The following is a 20,872-nucleotide window of genomic DNA, read 5'->3' on the forward strand; positions in this document are numbered from 1 at the left end:
TACATACATAAATGTACATAATTCTTCTGGTATGTGTTCATGAAATTCGTATTCAAAATTTACCAAATTAAATCAATTTCTCCTAGGTGAACTTGTGTGATGATTGGGCAATGTAAACATCTCACTCTCTAAATATCTCTCATGGGGGTCTGTTGCACAAATAGCTGCATTTAAACACAACTAAAGAAAATCAAGCACAAGTATGAAATACACACTTCTGATTGGTTCAAATTCAGCTTTCGTATGATTTGTGAAGTTGCATTTGATCGCAGCTCTTTCTGTAACAGACCCCTGACTATTCTTTGTTCTGAGTGATATAATGGTGCTCAAAATGAAAGTATGAAATTGTTTATAAGCAACCAATTTACATTGTATACAGAGACATTCTATAGATTCATAATAAGAGCTATATTATATTACAAATTCTATGAAGGCTCAATTACCTGTGTTGTTCGTAGATAAGAGACATTTTATGACCTAAATCACCAGCGAAAACAGTAAGCTTGTTGCGGTCAAGCCTTAATTTTGACATGTATAGTATGTGATTGTATTTGAAGCCCAAATATTAAAATTAAGAAGAAAAATAACTGTTATTGGTGTTGTGTGAAATATGTTGTGTATTAATTTTGTACTTTTTTTTTCTTTTACGTGGACTGTGAGGAAAGCTCAAATGTTTCAGAAAGTTATGCTGTTTGAATCTCTAAGGCTATGTAAATCTCAAATTTGCAAATTAGTAAGAGCATTTTTGAAAAGCAATTGCAATAGGGCAACTCTGATTTGCTATGTACATGTACTTACTAATGGCTCTGTCCCACTTACCGATGGACACAAAACGTATGCATAAAGAATACATGGACTAGCAAAATTCCAGAGGTGGCTCCATCCGCTCCAGAAATTGACAAATTGTCAAAAATATGTGAAAACAGACAGAAAAAACGGACTTATGAAACATGTATGCAATGAGCACACAATTGATGCATAGCGTTCTTCAACTGATGTTTTTTTTGTTTACGTTGTGCATCCTCTTTCCATCCGTAAATGCAGTTGGACCGAGCCTTTACTTTGGTTGTTAGATGGTACATGTAATTCTCTCTGGTGTTATGTTCAAACTCAAGGGTGTTATTTTCACACCAATGGTGTGGTCCTCTAGGGATGGTAATTGTTAGTTTTAACACCCCCGTTTCTACACTGATAATTCAAAGACTTAACACTGAGTGTTATTGCCGAAAATGACACCTTTCAGTCCTCTGACACCAGGGTCTCGTAACACAAAGGTTAACGATTGAACGTACGCTTGATTTTTACGATTGATCGTACATTGTAGCCAATGGAATCAATCGTAGAAAAATGTTCTACGATCATTGCTAAGTTTTGTGTTACGGGCCCCAGGCTATCCCAGATATGCAACTGGTGCTGCTTTATTTTTCTTGATTTGAGTAATGAAATGCAATTCAAAGAAAGAAGAGAGGACACTTTGTATCAATGCTTTGAAGATTTACTTCATATTTTTATTCACTTACTACCCTTTAAACTAGATTCTGGATACTTTTTCAGCGCTTGCACTTCAAAGCAGAAACGGTCAGGTCCCAGTGTGCTGAAATAGATGAGTCATTTGTTTTAACAAACCAACCCCTCCCCAATAAACAAGAAGGTAACAAAAACAACCATTCAGATTCAAGAATATTCTTTGACTCACTTTATAATATGAAGCTAAAATATTGTTGAACACTCTGGGCAAACTGATCATCTTATTTCAACGTGATGTAACTTATCAGTTTCCAGTCACGTTTTCAAACTAAGATAAACAATTATGAATCAGTTCATTAGTAATGCAAACTTTTATACAACTGAAGGAAAGTGTCTTTGAAGTGTTTTTATTCATGCATATCGAAACCAAATGGGATGAAGAATTATGTAAGACTAATCTGGGCTTACTTAACCGAAACCATCTGGATCTACATGTATGAACAGGCCGCTTCTCTCCAACTAGATAAGAATACGCCCCACAATCGGGTATTGATTAACCAAAACCATCAGGATCTATAGAGGTAGGATAACCGTTGTTTGGAATAACCAAAATATTACCGTATCCATCCATTAGATAATCTTATCTAATAATCTCTTGAAGCGTACAAGTTCAAGTGTCTTTTTAAGTCCAAACTCAGATTCCATCTTCCTGTAAAAGACCAGGGGTGCCGATATGGCCATCTCCTTGAGTCCCAGGAGATCTTCACCATCCCAGCCCTTGAACCAAGGCGTCAGCCTGGGAAACCCGTTCTCCTCGATCCAGTACAAAGCCTGCTGATTGGTCCATTTGATGACGTTGCTGCTGCACACCGGTGCGAGCCCTTTCCAGCTGGTTGTCGGCACCCCCGCGAAGCCGCCGTTCGCCCTGTGATGGGCCGCTTCGGGTGATTTCTCAACGGGTACGACTGCTGTAGGTAGTCCGTTGCTTTCTAGAATTTAAAGAGGGGAAATGTAAGGAAGAATATTTAGCTCAATTTAAATAACGTGCGACGTCATTTCGAGGCAGTATGCGTGTGTCTACTGTCCAGATATTTATATCCTTTTAAGGTCAAGTCCACCCCAGAAAAATGTTGATTTGAACAAATAGAAAAAATTAAACAAACATAACGCTGAAAATTTCATCAAAATCGGATGTAAAATAAAAAAAATTTGGCATTTTGAAGTTTTGCTTATTTTTCACAAAAAAGTGATATGCACAAGTCAGTGAACTGCAAATGGGTCAGTCGATGGTGTCCACCACTCACTATTTCTTTTGTTTTTATTGTTTGAATTATACAATATTTCATTGTTTACATACATGTATTTGACATTAAAGACCAACTTGACTGAACCATAGTATTAAACAGTGCTAATTCCACATGTTCATGAAAGAATCAATCGTTGTGTCCCTTGACAATGATGAGAAAATTAGATTATTTCATATTTCATATAATAAAATACAAAAGATTTAGTAAGTTGATGACGTCACCAGTCTCCTCATTTGCATAGGATGTGCATATAACTGTTTTGTAAAATAAAGCGAAACTTTAAAATGTCATGACTTTCTTATTTTACATCCGATTTTGATGAAATTTTCAGTGCTATGCTTGTTAGATTTTCTCTTTTTATTCAAATCATTTTTTTTGGGGGGTGGACTTGTCCTTGAACTATCGAAAGATCCCCACCCACTGGTCCATTAATACAGGCGAGGGTAAGGATTAGTGAAGAAGGCAAAAGAAAAACCACACACATGAAACTATGAATTATGGATGGAGCACGGTCTTGGTAAGCAATTTCCTTTCAAAGAAGTTCAATTGTGACAAAATATTCATATTTCCTCTTTCATTGGCTTGTAATGGCAACTAATCAGAATTGGCTATTTCTCCCACACGTTTTATATTTTAATATCAGCTTCCTCAATATTATGCCGATTTTTTTTCTTTCTTCTTTTTTTCTTCTCTTTTTAAAAGATAATGAGCATGTAGGCATAGCCAATCAGAGACCGATAATCTAGATAAGTGGTACATAGCTCAAATAACTCCCGACAAAGCATTACTGTGGAGCGTTGTGGCCCAGTAAATCAGTCTCCGGACTTTGAGACAGAGGGTCGTGGGTTCGAATCCCAGCCATGGCGTAATTTCCTTCAGTAACTGATCCATAATGTGCTGCACTCAACCCAGGTGAGGTAAATGGGTACCGGTAGGAAGTAATTCCTTAAAAAGCTGTGCGCGCTATGAACGCCTAGCTTAGCCGGGTAATATAGGAGCGCCTTGAGCACCTAACAAGGTGGATATGTGCGCAATATAAATACCCTATATTATTATTATTATCGATATGTCAATATCTACCTTAGACAGGTTTGACACAAAAAACTCACTCAGTGTTTATTTACATTTGACTCATCATGAATAGGCCCATACCAATATATACTTGACCAATGGGAGACTTCCAGTGCCCAAATACAACAATTAAAACAGTAAGATGTAAATATATCGGGTGTTGGGGGAAAAACTGTCATCGGTATGTTTGTCTACATCTACAGCAGATAAGCCTAGAATGGGAAATTATAAACCATAAACGATTCACAAATTGAATATTTCCACATGAACAATGTGATTGACCAATCACAGACCTGAAATATTGGCATGTGTGGAATATAGAAAAATAACCACTGGTAAAACACCATGCTTGTTGTATCAGTACATTAATATCTACAGTAAAATTAAATTGGCCAAAATCACAGCACAGTAAAAATCTGCTTTTTAATCTTTTATCCTTACCGTCAGTATCACCTGATTTATCCTCGTCCGATTGCGTCTTTCCAGCCACAGCCTTGCTAACACCACTACCATCACCATCGCCTGACGACTTGCAACCCCTGTTGGCCAACTCACGTATCAACAAGTGCCCATTCTTGTCCACTAAGTCCAGTTTGTACATTTCTATGTAGAACTTTGTGCCCAGCATGGCCCCAAGCCAGCCATTGGGATCGTAGCCGTTCTGCATCTTAAGAGGCACGACTGGTTTGCGAAGTTTGTAGGTGTACTCCGCCTCTGTATTGATGTTTCAGGAGGGGAGAAAGAAAAGAGAGGATTTTTTTCTACAACAATTCATCTCTATGCTTTCCCAACAAATAAAGGAGAGACTCAGGAGAGGATGAAATCTTTTAAAAAAGGAAGATGAGGAAGAAAAGGTAGGAAGAGAAAACAAAATAGAAGAAGAAGAGGAGGAGGGGAGAAAAAGAAGAAGAAGAAGGGGAAGAAGGAGGAGGAGAAGTAGAAGAGGAAGAAGAACAAGGAGAAGAAGAAGCAGAAGAACAAGAAGTGGAAGAGGAAGAAGAAGAAGTGGAAGAAGAAGAGGAGGAAGAAGGAGGGGGGAAAGAAGAAGAAGAAGGAGGGGAAGTAGAATAAGTAGAAGAGGAAGAAGAACAAGAAGAAGTGGAAGAGGAATAAGAAGAGGAGGAAGAAGAAGGGGAAGAAGAAGAAGGGGAAGAGGAAGAAGAAGAGGAGGAAGAAGAAGGGGAAGAAGAAGAAGTGGAAGAGGAATAAGAAGAGGAGGAAGAAGAAGGGGAAGAAGAAGAAGGGGAAGAGGAAGAAGAAGAGGAGGAAGAAGAAGGGGAAGAAGAAAGGAGGAGGAGGAGAAGAAAAAGTAGAAGAGGAAGAAGAACAAGAAGCAGCAGCAGCAGAAGAACAAGAAGAAGTGGGAGAGGAAGAAGAAGAGGAAGAAGAAGAAGGAGGAGGAAGAATAAGAAGAGTACAGCTGTAATATTAATATATTGTTTTTTTTTAATAAAGAGATATATTTACCCGTACGGCAAGCTGGGCTGTCCTTGTATTTCTCAGAGAAACATAACACGACTACTGCTGCATTTTCAACAGCATGTGCCATAGCTTCCAACGTTGAGCCACCTGTCAAAATAATTTGACAAATTATGAAGTAAAGATCGTCTCCGTGGCAACCAGGGAGATTCCCTGAAAATTGACTAATTTTGAAGTGAAACACTGCAGATTTTCAACATCTCAATAATCTATACATTAATTTCTTTCAATGGAATGTGTGAAATTGAAAAAAAATCTTTCCTCAGTAAATTTCCCTGAAAAGGTGAAAGATCAGAACAATAATTATGAAATGCTGAGAATAATGATAGGGGCATGTGCTGCAAAATTTCTATAAGTCGCAATAGAGCGGAAATTTTGACCCATTTATAAAAAAAAATCAAAGTTGATGATAAATTGTTACGTACCATTCAGAAAATGATATCATAATGTACCTTTTTACCTTTCCCGATCTTTACTCATTTCCGTTGGTCATAGATATTTTGCCCCCCCCCCCCTCCCCTTTCATCTATCCACCAGTGGTGATAATAACATCACAACTATTAATTATACATGTACTTGTAATGGATGATTTATTGGGAAGGAAAAGAAGTATATGATGATGATGGTAAATTACATAATAATGATAATGACGATAATGATGAAGATGATGATATTATGATGATGATGATGTTTATGATGATGATGTTAATGTTGGTGATGGTAGTGACGATAATGATATGGATGATGATGATGATATTGATAATGATTGTACTGCTCATAATGGTAATGACGGTAATTTTGATGATGATGATGATGATTGTGTGGTACTATAGTATGATACAATGATAAAATTACCCATCTGTTCCACGTCAATCCACACTTCAAAGCCATTTGCCTTCAGCAGCTCATTGACGGCCAGTATTTCTTTCTGTACATCCCATTGATAACTTAACATCACGTAGTTTGTTAACGATTGTTTCCCTCCATTTGATGAAGTTGATCCTTTACCAGCTATCTGGCCCTTGCCGTTTATGGCGCCCTGTTAAAAGAAGGGTCAATATTCAAACGCTATAGGGCACACATGAGTATTACAGACCCCCATTCACTCACGTGTTATATCATAGCTCATCAAAAAATCATCAAAAATCAATCCCTCGATAGATTTTGCTTTAATTCACTGACATTAGTCACAATTAACAGTACATTAAGACTTGATATGTTAATCAGGTACTTGCCCAGCTCAATCAAAAGTTAAATGGCCTGAAATAAGACTAACCATAATTTCGGCCAGTTCATTGCCAGAAAAAACAGAACTGCATTGTGGGTAATAATAATTAAAATGAAAGACAAAAATGCAGTCTAGCCTCCCCAAACGCCTTAATTATGAAAGAGTATGAACATAGCATTATCTCTATCGTTCTTCTTTTGATATACAAACATTTGATCTATTTTTAATGAATTATTTTAATCAATAAAGTCATGTGATCTTTACTTACGCCTGTCCAACATGCTTTGCGCGCAGATGAATTACTCTCATGTGCCCATTAATGGAGGGGTTCGTAGTGGAAAGAGGTATGATTTTGGATAAAGTATGCTATTTTAGGTCAATTGTCATCGAGTAAGTCAAGCAAGCCAAATTCTTTAACCTTGTCATTTCTATGCCAATAATCAATTTAAAAAGAAATGATAATAGCGTGTAAGGAGTCAGAACGGGTAGACATCAAAGAAAATAACATGAAAATTATCTAGCTAACATAATTACAATACAATTATTGAATCACAATTACTACTGGGTCTAAATTCTGGAGGAGAAATATAATATTTTATCAGATGAAGGTTGGAGAAGATGAATAACATCAAACAAATTTCATATTTCAATCCCTTTAAATCTGAGCTTTAAAACTTTCTTTTCAACCATTCAACATCTTAATTTAATTCATCCCATCATATTTGCATGTACTATAAATAGCCCATGTTCAATCTTATTTTTTAAATCTTACTTGCATCTTACCATGTATCTTTGTTTCTTTCCTTTTTGTGTATTTGTTATTGTTTTATATGCTTAAAGTATTTTAATGGACTTGAATAAATCAATGAAGGGAATGAAATTAAATGAAAAATTATCCGTCTTTTAGCAATATGTGGTCAGCGGAATGGAATAGGGTGATGTTGTAAAGTGCCCGCTTTAGCATTTATATCTTCTCCTCTTTCATACCTGCTTTGCAAGCTGGTCGGAAGAAAGGGCGCCAACATTCCATAGAATAGACTGACACTGTCGACTGCTTGCTTCATCTTGTACTAACCGTTGAACAGCTAGAACACAATAAATTATATGTACGTTATGGCAAATTTTAACTTTGGAGCATTTGGGAATGTATTTTCCATATCATAAATATCTTCTTCTATTTTATTTTCTTGATTTCTCCTCCTACCTCTTCTTCCTTTTTAAAGATTTTATCTTCTTCTGAGTCTCTCCTTTTTTTGTTAGGAAAGTAATAGAATGATGATGAATTATCAAAAAAAAAACTTCGTCTCTTGTTTTCTTCCCCCCTCCTGAAACCTCAATACAGATGCGGAGTACACCTACAAACTTCGCAGACCAGAAGTGCCTCTTAAGATGCAGAACGGCTACGATCCCAATGGCTTCTTCTTCTTCTTTTTCTTCTACTTCTATTTCTTCTTCTTCTTCTTCTCTTTATCATCATCACTATCGTTATGACCATCATCATTAATATCACGTGAATGTAATTTTATGAACACACATTTTATTTTTTTTAAAGTGGGACGGTGAGGGTTCCCAGTCCGCGGCCCTAGGTTGGTCCAACGACCCCTTTAATTATCACCATGGTGATGGTGATGAAGATCATCATCACCATCACCATTACAAAGAATCGATACTATTTACATCAGAATTATTACTATCGTTACCATTTTCTTCACGTCTTGTATTTCTCCTTACCTTCCATACATCTTTTCTCCTTCTTAATATCGTCTTTATTGTCCTGATTGAATGATAGTATCCACAAGGTTTGGAGGGCTTCTTTTCGCTCATCATCCCATCCATCGATCAATGAACCGAGGTGAGGAAGGATTCCTGCTTGCACAAATTTCCTCTGAGTAAAATAATATCCATAATTATATTGATACTAATTATAACCATGACAACAAGTACAAGAATAGTAATAATAAAGATAATACTAATCATGATAATATAATAATAATACTATTATTATTAATAATAATATTTTTATTATTATTATTATTATTATCATCATTATTATTATGTTCATATCATTAATATAATGATGGTGATGACATTAATATTAATAACAGCAATGATGCTAAAATATAATCATGGTCGTAACTATAATGACAATAACAATAGTAAATGATAACAAAAATGATTAATAATGTTATAAAAAAATACATGATTATGACACTGCTAGTATAAGTATAAATAGTAGTAGTGGTGGTGTTGGTGGTGGTAGAAGTAGTAGTAGTGGTAGTAGTAGTAGTAGCAGTAGTAGTGGTGGTAGTAGTACTAGTAGTAGTAGTAGTAGTAGTAGTAGTAGTAGTAGTAGTAGTAGTAGTGGTGGTGGTAAAAGTGGTAGTGGTAGTAGTACTAGTAGTAGTAGTAGTAGTAGTAGTAGTAGTAGCAGTAGTAGTAGAAGTAGTAGTAGTAGTAGTAGCAGCAGTAGTAGTAGGAATAGTAGTAGTAGTAGTGGCGGTAGTTACAACATCGCAAAATATGTATGTTATAACATATCGAAAATCTATTTCTAGACGATAATTTACTTTCAATCTTTATTGATCAAAGTATAAATTACAATATTAGATAATTTTCTTACCTTGTTCCCGTCATTCGCTGCTAAATGCTGTATCGCTTCGACGACTTCGATAGCAAAGTGATCGGTATTGGGTGAATAATGATCGGATTTTTCCTTGTCGTCTGCTAGCGTACTTTGGAGAACATTTACCATAAATTCAGCGTTCTTTGGGCTTGTGTTCAATTTATCATTCTCATCTTCAGTCACAATGTAGGCTAGGATATTCAAGGCCTGTAAAGTATGGACGTAATTACACAATAATTGTGAAACATATATTTTTTTTTTAATAAAGGGAAAGTCCGTGGGTCTTCACTTTAGAACAACTGGGAAGTACGAATGTTTGGTAGCGAAAAAGAACAAGTTATATATTTCGTAGAATTGATCGAATATTGTTGAATCATTAACTCAATTATGTCGGCAAGTGTTTTTCTAATTTGATTTCTTACAGAACCGTGTCCAAGGGTAAATATCACGAGGTCGACATTGCAGAAGGCAATACGTCGTCATGATGGCATCTCCTTTTTAGAAGTCGACCTTGCATGATACTGTCGCAATGTAGACTTAATAATATGATAAAGTAAATATATATTCTTTAAATGAATAATTGTTTGGTACCGGAAAATCGTTAAATATCCTAAAAAAAACGGAAATACTGAAGCTTTTCGACATGTAGGCCTACGCCGTTTAGCGTCCATTTTCTCTGTCGGTTCTATTATACATGTATATTGTTTCGCTATTGCGTTCTGGTCATTTTTACTCTGATGAGTGCATTGTTGAAAAGCTTCAGTATGTTCGTTTTTAAGGCTATTTTACGATTCTTTTACACCTCGTCAACTTGCTGATATTTTACGGAAGGAAGCCTAAAAAATATCCTCTACTTGAATTCCGAGATGGTGAGACAGGTTACCTTGCCAAGTCGACTTACACATTTCATAAAAAGCACCATGTCTCCATGGAAAGACACATCATTTTACCAAGTCAATTTATAAAGACCACCGCATACCTTACGATTGGCCTGCGACCCAATTTTTTAATAAAACGTATAAATTTGATGCAGATATTAGAACATGGAACATCTTACTTTGGAAAGTTCTAAATCATCATACGAATACTTCAAATATGTGACTATACTACCATTCTTATTAGAATGAAAGCGAATTAAATATCTTTTCGTGATGACGTCATTGCAATCGTACGATTCAGGGCTGTGATTTGAAACCAATTTGGCATTTACTCCAAATTAAAGGCTTGCAATCATCCGAAATGGTTATATTAGTATTCTGATAGTTAATTTGAACCTGAAATAAAAAAGACGCATTTCAGATAGGCCTACATTTGAAGAAAATAAGAAAAATGTGATTCGTTCCAAAATCGGATCGTAGACCAATCGTAAGGTGTGCAGAGATTAATAAGTTATATCGTCATGCATGGTTATCTGTTACATATCTCACCATGTCAACATATAGTTTTTTATAAGTCGACTCTGCAAGATAACATATCTCACCATGTCGACATAATACCGTCAGTAATTCGACAGGGCAAGATAAATATTTTTGTATATCTACACATAAAAAGCTGCTAAATATAATAGTTTTTTAATGAATAAAGATAAATATATACCTTCGCCCGGAGAACGAATGAGCTGCTTTCAAGGAAAGTTTGAATGTAACTTGCAGCATTGTGCATTCGTAGTACCTCCCTATTATCGGGATACTTCCTAAAAACGAAAGATAAAATGTTTAAATCAAATTTTCCTTGTTTGTAATACTAAAATCAGCTCTTATTCTGTTGTGTTTTATTTCAATATCAAGTTCGATAAATGCATATATCTTTCATAAAGCCTTTTCCGTTTCATATAAGACAGATTCAATTTTGCGTCACACCTGTCAAGAAATTTATTGGCCCCCCTCCCCCCCCCAAAAAAAAAATCATGACAGTCGGGACAAACTAACGCAAAGAAATTAAGGAGTAGCTCTAATTCTGTGCAGGTATAAACGTGGTCATTTAAGTTCTTGAGCTTGAGTTTCATTTCTATAAGCTGGAAATGCTCTAAATGTTGGTTTCCTGAGCATTATTGTTCATAAAATTTCAAGTTCTTCATTTAGAAAACAATCTTTTATAATCAATATTGTCTACAAACAAACGAGTGAGCTCAGCTCCGACGGCAGAGGATGGCGTCATATAATTCAGGTTGTTGAAAAGCGCAATGAAGCCCTTCGTCGAGAATCACGAGTTTAAGAGATTATAAAGCAAAATACCTAACCGATAAGCAGTGAAAGGGCATGAAACTTGTATTAGAGCATTCTGATTCTTCATATTATGTTTGGCTACCAATACGGTCTTTAATATAAAGACGAAAGGCTGCTATACTTATTCTGGTATTATTTAGGGAACATGCAATATAATATATGTGGTATATATATATTTTTTTTAGAGGATAAGTTGCTATTTCATATTGTGATATATCATTCCGAAAGCTGAAATTTACCTCAGACAATTACAAATGATGCTAAATATCTTTTTCAAGAACTCTTTTCTGGACATCCATCTCGTTTGCTCATCGTCACCGTTGAGGGCGTCACACGAATAGAAAGGATCGTTGAGTATCGATAGCAACGCGGGAAGACATCGTCTGCCCATGTCTTTGCAAAGTGCCTGGTTCACCTCTGTGAATCGTTGAGTTGCATCCAACAACAAATTAACAGCAATATATTGACCAGGATACGTCAACTTTATCAGAAAGAAAGGAAAAAGATGACAATGATAATATATAGGTAAAAAATGACAAACACATTTCTAAATTGCCATTCATATTTTGAAATGAAATTTTGTGAGATCTTTCGAAAAGTGCTACATTATATTTTGATAGAGACTGCATGTATAAGGGGTCTTTCACAATTGCTCTTGCGATCGTTTGCGATCATTTGGTCACAATACATGTTGCACACAATCGCAACGGTTGTAAGCAGTCGCACCACCAATTGTGAAAGGGTTTTAAGGCCAGTCTATTTAGAAAGTGATGTTGTTGTTATTGCTTCTTCTCTTTTTCTCCTCCTCATCCTCCTTCTTGATAATGGTGACGATGATGATAACCTCACAATTTATTTAAATAACATTATTTCATGTATAAAACTGAAAGAAAAAATGTTAAAATTAAAGTTGCCAAAAACAAACACCTAACCTGGTCTTTGATGTCTATTTGATTAAGCTTGAGCCAGACTGTAGCGAAGAAATCTGCAAATTCTTTCTCGGTTGCGATCTCCGCAAATTGGCAACTTATCCGATCGACTCGTCCAATGGCACTTAGCTCACGTAGATTCATGAGAACGTTCACCTCGGCAAAGGACTCGGCTTGCAAGACAGTATTCATTATTCGTTCAGCAAGCTGAAATAATTATCACATAATAATGATAATTTTATATATTATAAGGGTCAATATAGGTCTATGCACGTTCTATCAATATATACCTAATGACCCTTAGCTTTCAACCCAATTTAGAGAGTGATATAATGCGAATTTTACGTAAATTATACAAGTGCAATATTAATTCAGAATTGAGAGGATTAGGTCTATACTTTTACTAGAATTTTTCAAGAATTTTCAAGTTCATGTGAATGGTTTGATTGAAATAATACATTCTCAGGACTAGCCCTAGAATAAAAATAGTGGTGATTTATATCAATATTTATATAATATAAAAATATAAAGATATCATTTTAAAAATCTATTCAAATAATAAGTCAAGATGAGAAAATGTTAATATAATTATGCCCATTTATGTTGTACCCATTTAGTATCCAGTGCTCAAAGTTTGTATATTATATGGCATCCTACGATGTTCCACATGGTACTTTGCTTGGTTGGTCAACAGTGTACTTCAGTATGTAATATTTCACTTTTTCTTATACATATATATATATATATATATATACAGTGCGTCCCACAAAAAACGAAACCGAGATTGATCGATGATTTATCATAACTTAATCACAAATACAATAGACAAATGGCCTACCATTGTAAAGCTTAGAATCTCCTCGTTCATATGAAATTACTTAGATTATTTTTCATTCACGCATGAGTGAGCAAAAACAATTTGAAGAGGGGATACAAACAAGTCATTTGGCGGGCTGTATCTGGGTTTCAAAAAGAAAACCATATTTAAAAAAAGTTCAATATCTGCTCTTTAATTTGATACCTCAATTACAGAAAATGGTTAAGAAATAACAAAGTTCTGGTTATTTGAAATAAGGCTTGAATTTCAATAATTTCATGAAATTAAGAGGTTCTACAGGCTAGCGTTCAAACTCACTTGACACTCCGTTCTGTTGACGATCAGCCATGCATTAAGTCTTTTGTTAACCATGCCATAGCTTCTGTTGGAAACCGATGAAAACACGTTTATTTAATGAAATTATGGAAATACAAGCATTGCTTCGAGGGAACATAACTTTTTACTTCTCGACCATTTTTTGTGAATAAGGTATCAAATAAAAGAGCAGATATTGAACTTTTTAGGCATGTGATTTTCTTTTTGAAATTCAGATACCCCCCACCAAATGAGTTTTTTTGTATCCTTTCTTCAAACTGTTTTTGCTCACTCACAATGGGGAATAATCAAAGTAATATCAGATGAAAGAGGAGATTCTAAGCTTTACATTAGTAGGTCATTTGTCTATTGTATTTGTGATTAAGTTATGATAAATCATCGCTTAATCTCGGTTTCGTTTTTTCTGGGACGCACTGTATATATATATATCTGTAATGATGGTAAGACCTAAGCCCCATCTTCAGAAGAATACGATCTGTATCACAACAGGTTAAATTAGTCTTTATATATCTGGAAAAAAGATGATTCAGATTTAATTTTGAATGCATACCGTCGTGCATGCCGTTAAGAAATTGAAGAATCGCAGAATAGCATACCTTTATCATATTATCTCTCTTATCGCCATTCTCCTCCTTTTGATTGTTGTTCTTCGATCGGAATCGGCTCAAGGTGACGCTATCCGAAAGATGCCGATGACACATTCCGAAGTCCTCGGTCGTGAATCGGGAGACATCGGCATTTCCCGCTTTGTGTATTCGGTTCAGTTCTTGGATGTTTGCTGAGGATACCGGAGACGCGAGGTGAGTCGAACCTTGCATGTTCCCTGGAAACGGTGGCATCTCCGCAATGGTTCCCATCGTACCGCCCGACGACATGGCCATCTTCCTAGTCGTAACGGTGGTCATCATTTGCGAAGTGCCGTCGGAGAGACTCGGCACCTGTGACGTCGAAGTCTCCGTCGTCACCGTCATCTGTTGCCCCTGGCCTGCTGCAGCTGCCTTGGATGCTGCTTCCATTGTGGCTGCCAATGCAGAGGCGACTGACCCGGCATTTTCCCCAAGAAGTCCCTGGCCGATTTGGGAAGGGCCCGACGACGAAGACGACGAACTGGAGTACGAACTCGCCATCATGCCCGATGGTAATCTCGTCGTGTTTGATGACATCGAAGAGGAGGAAGACGCGCTGCTCCCACCGCGCATTTGCATCTTCTGTTGTCTGCCATTGCCCTTCCCGAATCCCTGGAAGCCGGCTTGGTTTCCACCCCCTGACATGATGCCACTAGAAACTTCTCAGTCAACACACAATTTGAAATATCCCTCTGATCAAATACCACATCGATCATCCACTACTAGAATCGCTACTTACATCTTGTCCACTAAACCTTGTATCCAGATCTTGCATGTGTTGCCAACTTGTGATGAAGAGAAAAACACCTCTGAGACGGAAACGCCAGATTAATCAATTTTCATTCATTCATTTATTTATTGACGTTTTCTTTAATAGACAGGGTGTTCCAATTTAAGACCAGAATAGAGCTAGTTATGCTGATGTTAAAAAACACCTCGCTTCAAGTGAGGGGTCTGCGGACGTCAGATCAGATGAAACACAGTTACATATGCAAATGGTTGTATAATCTACTCCCTCGTCATCTAATATATTATCACCTTCACAATGAGGACGGGTGTACGCTGTACTTCGTCAACCTAAGATATGAACTTCGTCACAGTTCTGGTCGAATCCACATCGCAGGAATAAAATCCTGATTGCACAGCTATTTCCAAAACCACTAGTAATCCGTAAACTTGAATGTTTTCCCGTCGAGAGATAGGTATTCCGATGTTGGCCAGTTGCAGCAGATGAAGTGGACTTGGGTGACTTTGGTAGAGCACACATCATCTATACCGCATGCCAGTGTTAGAGGTCGGTGAAGGCCATTCGGCGTCTCGGAGAGAAATGAAATGATATATTCTTGTTATGAGGTCATGGGATAATCGTTGCGCCTTCTGGCATGTGTGTAATGAGAACCCAATGCAGATATCTGGTGGTTAATTGGAGAGGGGAGGGAAGGGGTATGGGACCTCTCTACTGTTCCTTCGGGAATGTGGCCTAATTAGCTGAGGTGATCTAATAGGTTTTGATTGGTATTTAATTTTATTTAATTCATTATTGATATTATTATTATTATTATCATCATCATTACATTATAAATGCAGATGGCATGAGTGTGTACAATGTGATCATGTAATAACAGAAGAAGAAAATAATGTGTAGTGCAATAAGTAAGCTGAATGTGTCGAAAAAAAGATATTAGTGGATTAATGTCTAGTTCATGGTAAAAATGTAATGAGTAAATACGTTACCATGCTATTCACAGGTTTGATCTGGCATGAAATGGCAGATAGCATGCTCCAAAGCACAATGAGTCCAATTCCTAAGGGACGCTGGGCTAATATGGGGGATTCATGCAACTTTCGGGCAATTACATTAAGCAGTTTAACTGGGAAAGTGGTGGAGTTGGTGATTATGAAAAGAGAAATTAATAATCTATGCACTACTGAGTTGGAGTGTGGCTTTAAAGAAGCGTCGTCAACAACCACACGCACCAGTATGATAAAAGACGGTGTCAAACTTTGTTCACGAAAAGAGTAATGGATTTTGGTTTGGTATTGGACGCAAGCAAGGACATTGATAGAGTTAATTTTGTTAAGTTGTTTAAATTCATGTTATACGAAGGGATTCTCATGTTCTGTAAAGTTTTCTGGAATATGTATTCAGACCAAAAGATTTGTCTTAGACTGAAAATATTATGATCTGAACAGATGATGAAAAAATCAGATAAATTCGGACAAGGAGTAAAAAATTATTACATTTTAAAGATTTGCATAATTACAGTGGAACAGTTCTGTGCATGTCTTCATGAATATTCAATGAACAAACTGATGATGTCATATCCCCCACTTGTTCTTTTGTATTTTATTATATGAAATTATGTTTATTCAATTTTTTCCCCTAAAGAACTAAAAAAAAGTTAGACTGACAACTGATTTAATGCATTAGATATTCATTGCTGCAACTTATTTTATAAAAACAGATCATTTCACGCTTGTATGAAAAAAAATGAAATAATCATGATTTCATGTTATAACATTTAAGAAAAAGGAAAGTGGGAATGTCACATCATCAGCCCATCTAATTAATGTTCATGACGAGGTTCATAACTGTTTTCACAAAATGTTGCGAAACTTTAAAATTCAATAACCTTGTTATCAGAGATTTTAGGCCTACTCTATTTATTTAGAACATTTTCAGCCTGGAGTATCCTTTTAACCTTTCAATCCTTACGGAACGGAATCTGCCCCATTTTCTTCATTCATTTATTACAAATTATGTATTGTTTATTATAAGTATGTATTATTCTATTATAATTAATAATGTATTGTTTATTATTAATGCATTGTTCATTATTATTACTTATTATTATTATTGTAATTATTTACATATATCTAATTTTTATTCATGTACCCCTTTCATTATTATATGTCTGTGTTATGTAATTTTTTTTATCCCGAATCTGTAAATTCTTGGAACAATCCCCCACCCCCCCCCCCCTTAACGGAACGATGTATCTGCCCATGGATATTGACACTGTTCGTGTTAACTTCCGAAACGTGTACTGATGTTGATAAACCACTGGAGGCGCAGGGAGGGGGAGGGGAGCGGGCGAACGGTATTCAAAGGGCACACCTCCCTAAAGCCAGAACCATCTTTGAAATATAAGACCGGTGAACATGGTTAGAGCCGCCCTTTAGTTCTTGCAAATCTCCCGCAAAGTTTACATCACTGTTAAATGCATTAGAAAGTAACATGAAAAAATATGACTTATAAGGATGGTATGAAATAAAAAAGTGTTTTAGTCGATATATTTTGGATTTTAAATGAGGCAAAAATAATTGTCATCTTTTTATACAGACCAACATCAATCGATCATGAACGGGCTGAAAACTTCCGCCAATTTTTTTTGCAGCTATTTGATTTGAAATTACTAAATTGGATAGACATTCAATATTTTGCGTATAAAACTTATAAAATAATATGGGGGCATAACGTACGGAGAAATTTCCAAAATAGACGAGTAAAAATCATGACTGAAATGACCTATTATGAATGGAAGTATCATTTTGTGACAAGACTTTATCCGGAAAATGCCTTATTTTGAAATACATTTTAAAAATTTCTTTCCTCTGTTTCTTCGAATTTTTCTTCTTTACTCCCTATCGTGGGATTGCTATTTCAGGGATTAATGTTGTTTAAAATAAACTCGATTGAATCTGCTATCTGGAATGCTGAAGGAGATGGGAGCTTAAAGGGATGGTCCGGGCTGAAAGTATTTATATCTTAATAAATAGAGTAGAATTCACTTAGCAAAATGCCGAAAATTTCATTAAAATCGGATAACAAAGTTATTGAATTTAAAGTTTAGCAATATTTTGTGAAAACAGTCGTCATGAATATTCATTAGGTTGGCTGATGATGTCACATTTCGACTTGTTCTTTTGTATTTTATTATATTCACATTTTTTTCCTCCAAGAACTAGAAAAATTTGATTGACAACTGATTTAGTGCATTAGATATTTATTGCTGCAACTTATTTCCTTATAAGGGAGACATATTATTCACACAAGTATGAAATAATGAAAAAATAATGATTTTATGTAATAACATAAGAAAACGGAAAGTGGAGATGTGACATCATCAGCCCACCTAATGAATATTAATGACTACTGTTTTCACGAAATATTGCTAAACTTTTAACTTCAATATTTTTATTATTTGTTATCCGATTTTGATGAAATTATGTATTAAGATATAAATACTTTCAGCCCGGACCATCCCTTTAAATAAGAATGGAGTTGCAGAGAAAAAAGTATACAATGATATATAATTTACATCACGCTTTGCGGTTAAATTTTGAATGTATTTTTGTGGAGATGGATTTTATGTACAATAGGGTGTACGTACGTGAGTGAATGTCATGGTTTATTATGTACCTTTGTGTGACGAGATAGTTACTTTGAATGATATCTCGCGGGAAAATAAGTGGAATATAATTATGCACACGTGATAGAAGAAAGAGAAATAGAGTGGGAGAGAGATAGAGAGGGAGAGAGACGAGAGCTTGAGAGAAATACAGACAGAAAGAGGGCAGTTATGAGAGGAGATTAGCATACATGATCATAATGTACATATACAGGATTAACATTGAAATTGAATTGAAACTTTACCACAATCTTCACATGATTAAGGAATTGAAAAGGATTGAGGCTAAAACAAGGAAAAATGATGTGAAGGGGAAAATGGTCAGCATTCGAAAAATGTGACTTGTCTACATTAAAAAACACGCACACAAAAATCATGATGAGCCGCCCCACAATATCTCCTTTGCATTTGGTACAAGACCCGCCCACTACATACCGTTTCGCTCTGAAGTAAATGCATGGTATGCCTGTCAGTGTATTGATACAGTCAACACACGTCACTGCGAATCCGAACTGACTGGGGGTATAGCAATACTAAATAAATGACATCGATATCTATATCGAGCCCGATTACTCATCTGAATACCCACCAGGTTTGATCGGTTTTTCAGTCATTGTCATTAGGAAGAGCATCGCTGATGTGTGGTGTAATATTTATTCCATTAATTCAAACCGCGGGGGACCACTTCCATTGGCGAGTGGATACAAGACGTGACCAAAGAAACGAAAATGAATTTTTTAAAGATTGGGCACTGAGGGTATATATTTCGCTAGGAAAGCTATGTATTTAAGGTCAAATTTAAGAGGGGATAATAAAGTATAAAATGCTTTATTAAGGATGTAGTTTTTGTCCCAACACTACGTGTTTAGAGTCCGACCCGATTTGAGCGAGGTGGGGCAGTACGAACCCGATGTAAATAAAGGTAAAACCGACGTCTGTGATCACGTTCGTGACATAATTAAAATATCGCTGTACCTGTTTAGGGGTCAATTCAGGGAATATACTTTCCAAGAGTACCGTTTTGTTTCCAACACACGCCAATCAGTGGCGTAACAGGTGGGGGGGGGGGGGGGGCAGGGGGGCAAGTTGCCCCCCCCCCCCCCTGGCGGATTTCACCGGAAAATAAAAGAAAAACGGGAAGAAGATAAAAAAAAAGGGGAGAAAGAAAGGGAAAGGAAAGGGGAAAAGGAAAGGAGGAAAGAGAAAGGGAAAAGTAAAAAGAAAACGAAGAAACAAACTTTTTTTATTGAAAAGGAAGGAAAACGGGAAAATGTACGAAAGAAAAACACTTGATAAAGAACAAATCACTCCGAAATAGGCCTATGTAATGAAATAGCACGGTGGTAATTAAATTGAAAGATGACAAGATGGCAAATAATAGCGGGGAACGAAGGTAGAATGTAATTAATCAAAAGCTAAATTGGAAAACAAAGAAAAGGGACAAGAAAAAAAATAATAACACGACCGGGCTGCCGATGATTGGAATTAAAGAGCGGGAAGAAAGATGAACTGCATACAACATTGTGCTATATTGAATAAGCTTGCTAAATTTTATGCTAAAAAGCTACCGGGGCTTTGCCCCACACCCCACGCAGTAGGGGCTCTTCATTTATAACCTTCAAATGGCTCTATAACGCCCCCGTTCATTCACGCTCAATCACTGGTGTACAGGCGTACAGAAATTATAGGAGACAACGTATACTGAAATGAATGTAACCATTGAAATGTGTTATTTCAATAGGCAATTTTTTTCCAGCTCGCTTTTCACGCTGGCGACATTTTACAAATTTTTCCCACATTGCTATGTTTTGCCCCCTCAAAATATTTGGTTCATTACGCAACTGGGTTGAATAAATGTGTTGTGTAAAAGCTATATTCTGTATATGCCCGCGATTTGATTAAAATAGCGGCAATCTGCGAGGTTTAAATGGCTTTGATATCAAGAAGTTCTGGGGGCTCCGCCCCGGACCCCAACCGCACAGCACTGCGTATATGGAAGGGTTGGGCCATGGCCCCAGAAAGGTCTACAGACAAGAACAAAAAGGAGGAAAGAAAAGCAAAGGAAAAGTGTAGGATATGATTTTATTTACTGAATACAATGTCAAAAAAATAGCTCAAAGTTAGATTCTCATGAAAAGGTGATTTTTTCTCGCTCGCTTCGCTCGCTCGGGACTTATATAAAGCAGCTTTTAAGCACATGTGCTATACTGCGCCCCTCGTTTTTTTTTTAATACTCTTCACGCTACTGCCGCAAAGAATCCTTTTCACAGTGGCGTACAGACCACAAAAAAGGAATCTAAATAGAGAAGAGTGAAATATATTATTCTCTGGATATCATGTCAAAATCTATAC

At 36.3% G+C, this 20,872-nt stretch overlaps 1 protein-coding gene across 1 annotated transcript; it reads right to left on the minus strand.

The window, feature by feature from the left end:
• Nucleotides 1-49: 49 nt before the first annotated feature.
• On the minus strand, nt 50-15,580 carry LOC129267627 (uncharacterized). The gene is made up of 11 exons (XM_064104844.1): nt 14,079-15,580; nt 12,333-12,536; nt 11,640-11,881; nt 10,772-10,868; nt 9,173-9,382; nt 8,284-8,437; nt 7,540-7,637; nt 6,180-6,363; nt 5,313-5,414; nt 4,287-4,559; nt 50-2,456 (listed from the first exon to the last, which is right to left on the minus strand). The coding sequence occupies exons 1-11, from the start codon at nt 14,751-14,753 to the stop codon at nt 2,098-2,100; spliced, it is 2,598 nt and encodes an 865-aa protein (XP_063960914.1). The 5' UTR covers nt 14,754-15,580; the 3' UTR covers nt 50-2,097.
• Nucleotides 15,581-20,872: the final 5,292 nt, after the last annotated feature.

The sequence above is a fragment of the Lytechinus pictus genome, chromosome 9 (assembly GCF_037042905.1).
Source record: "Lytechinus pictus isolate F3 Inbred chromosome 9, Lp3.0, whole genome shotgun sequence".
NCBI lineage: Eukaryota > Metazoa > Echinodermata > Echinoidea > Temnopleuroida > Toxopneustidae > Lytechinus > Lytechinus pictus.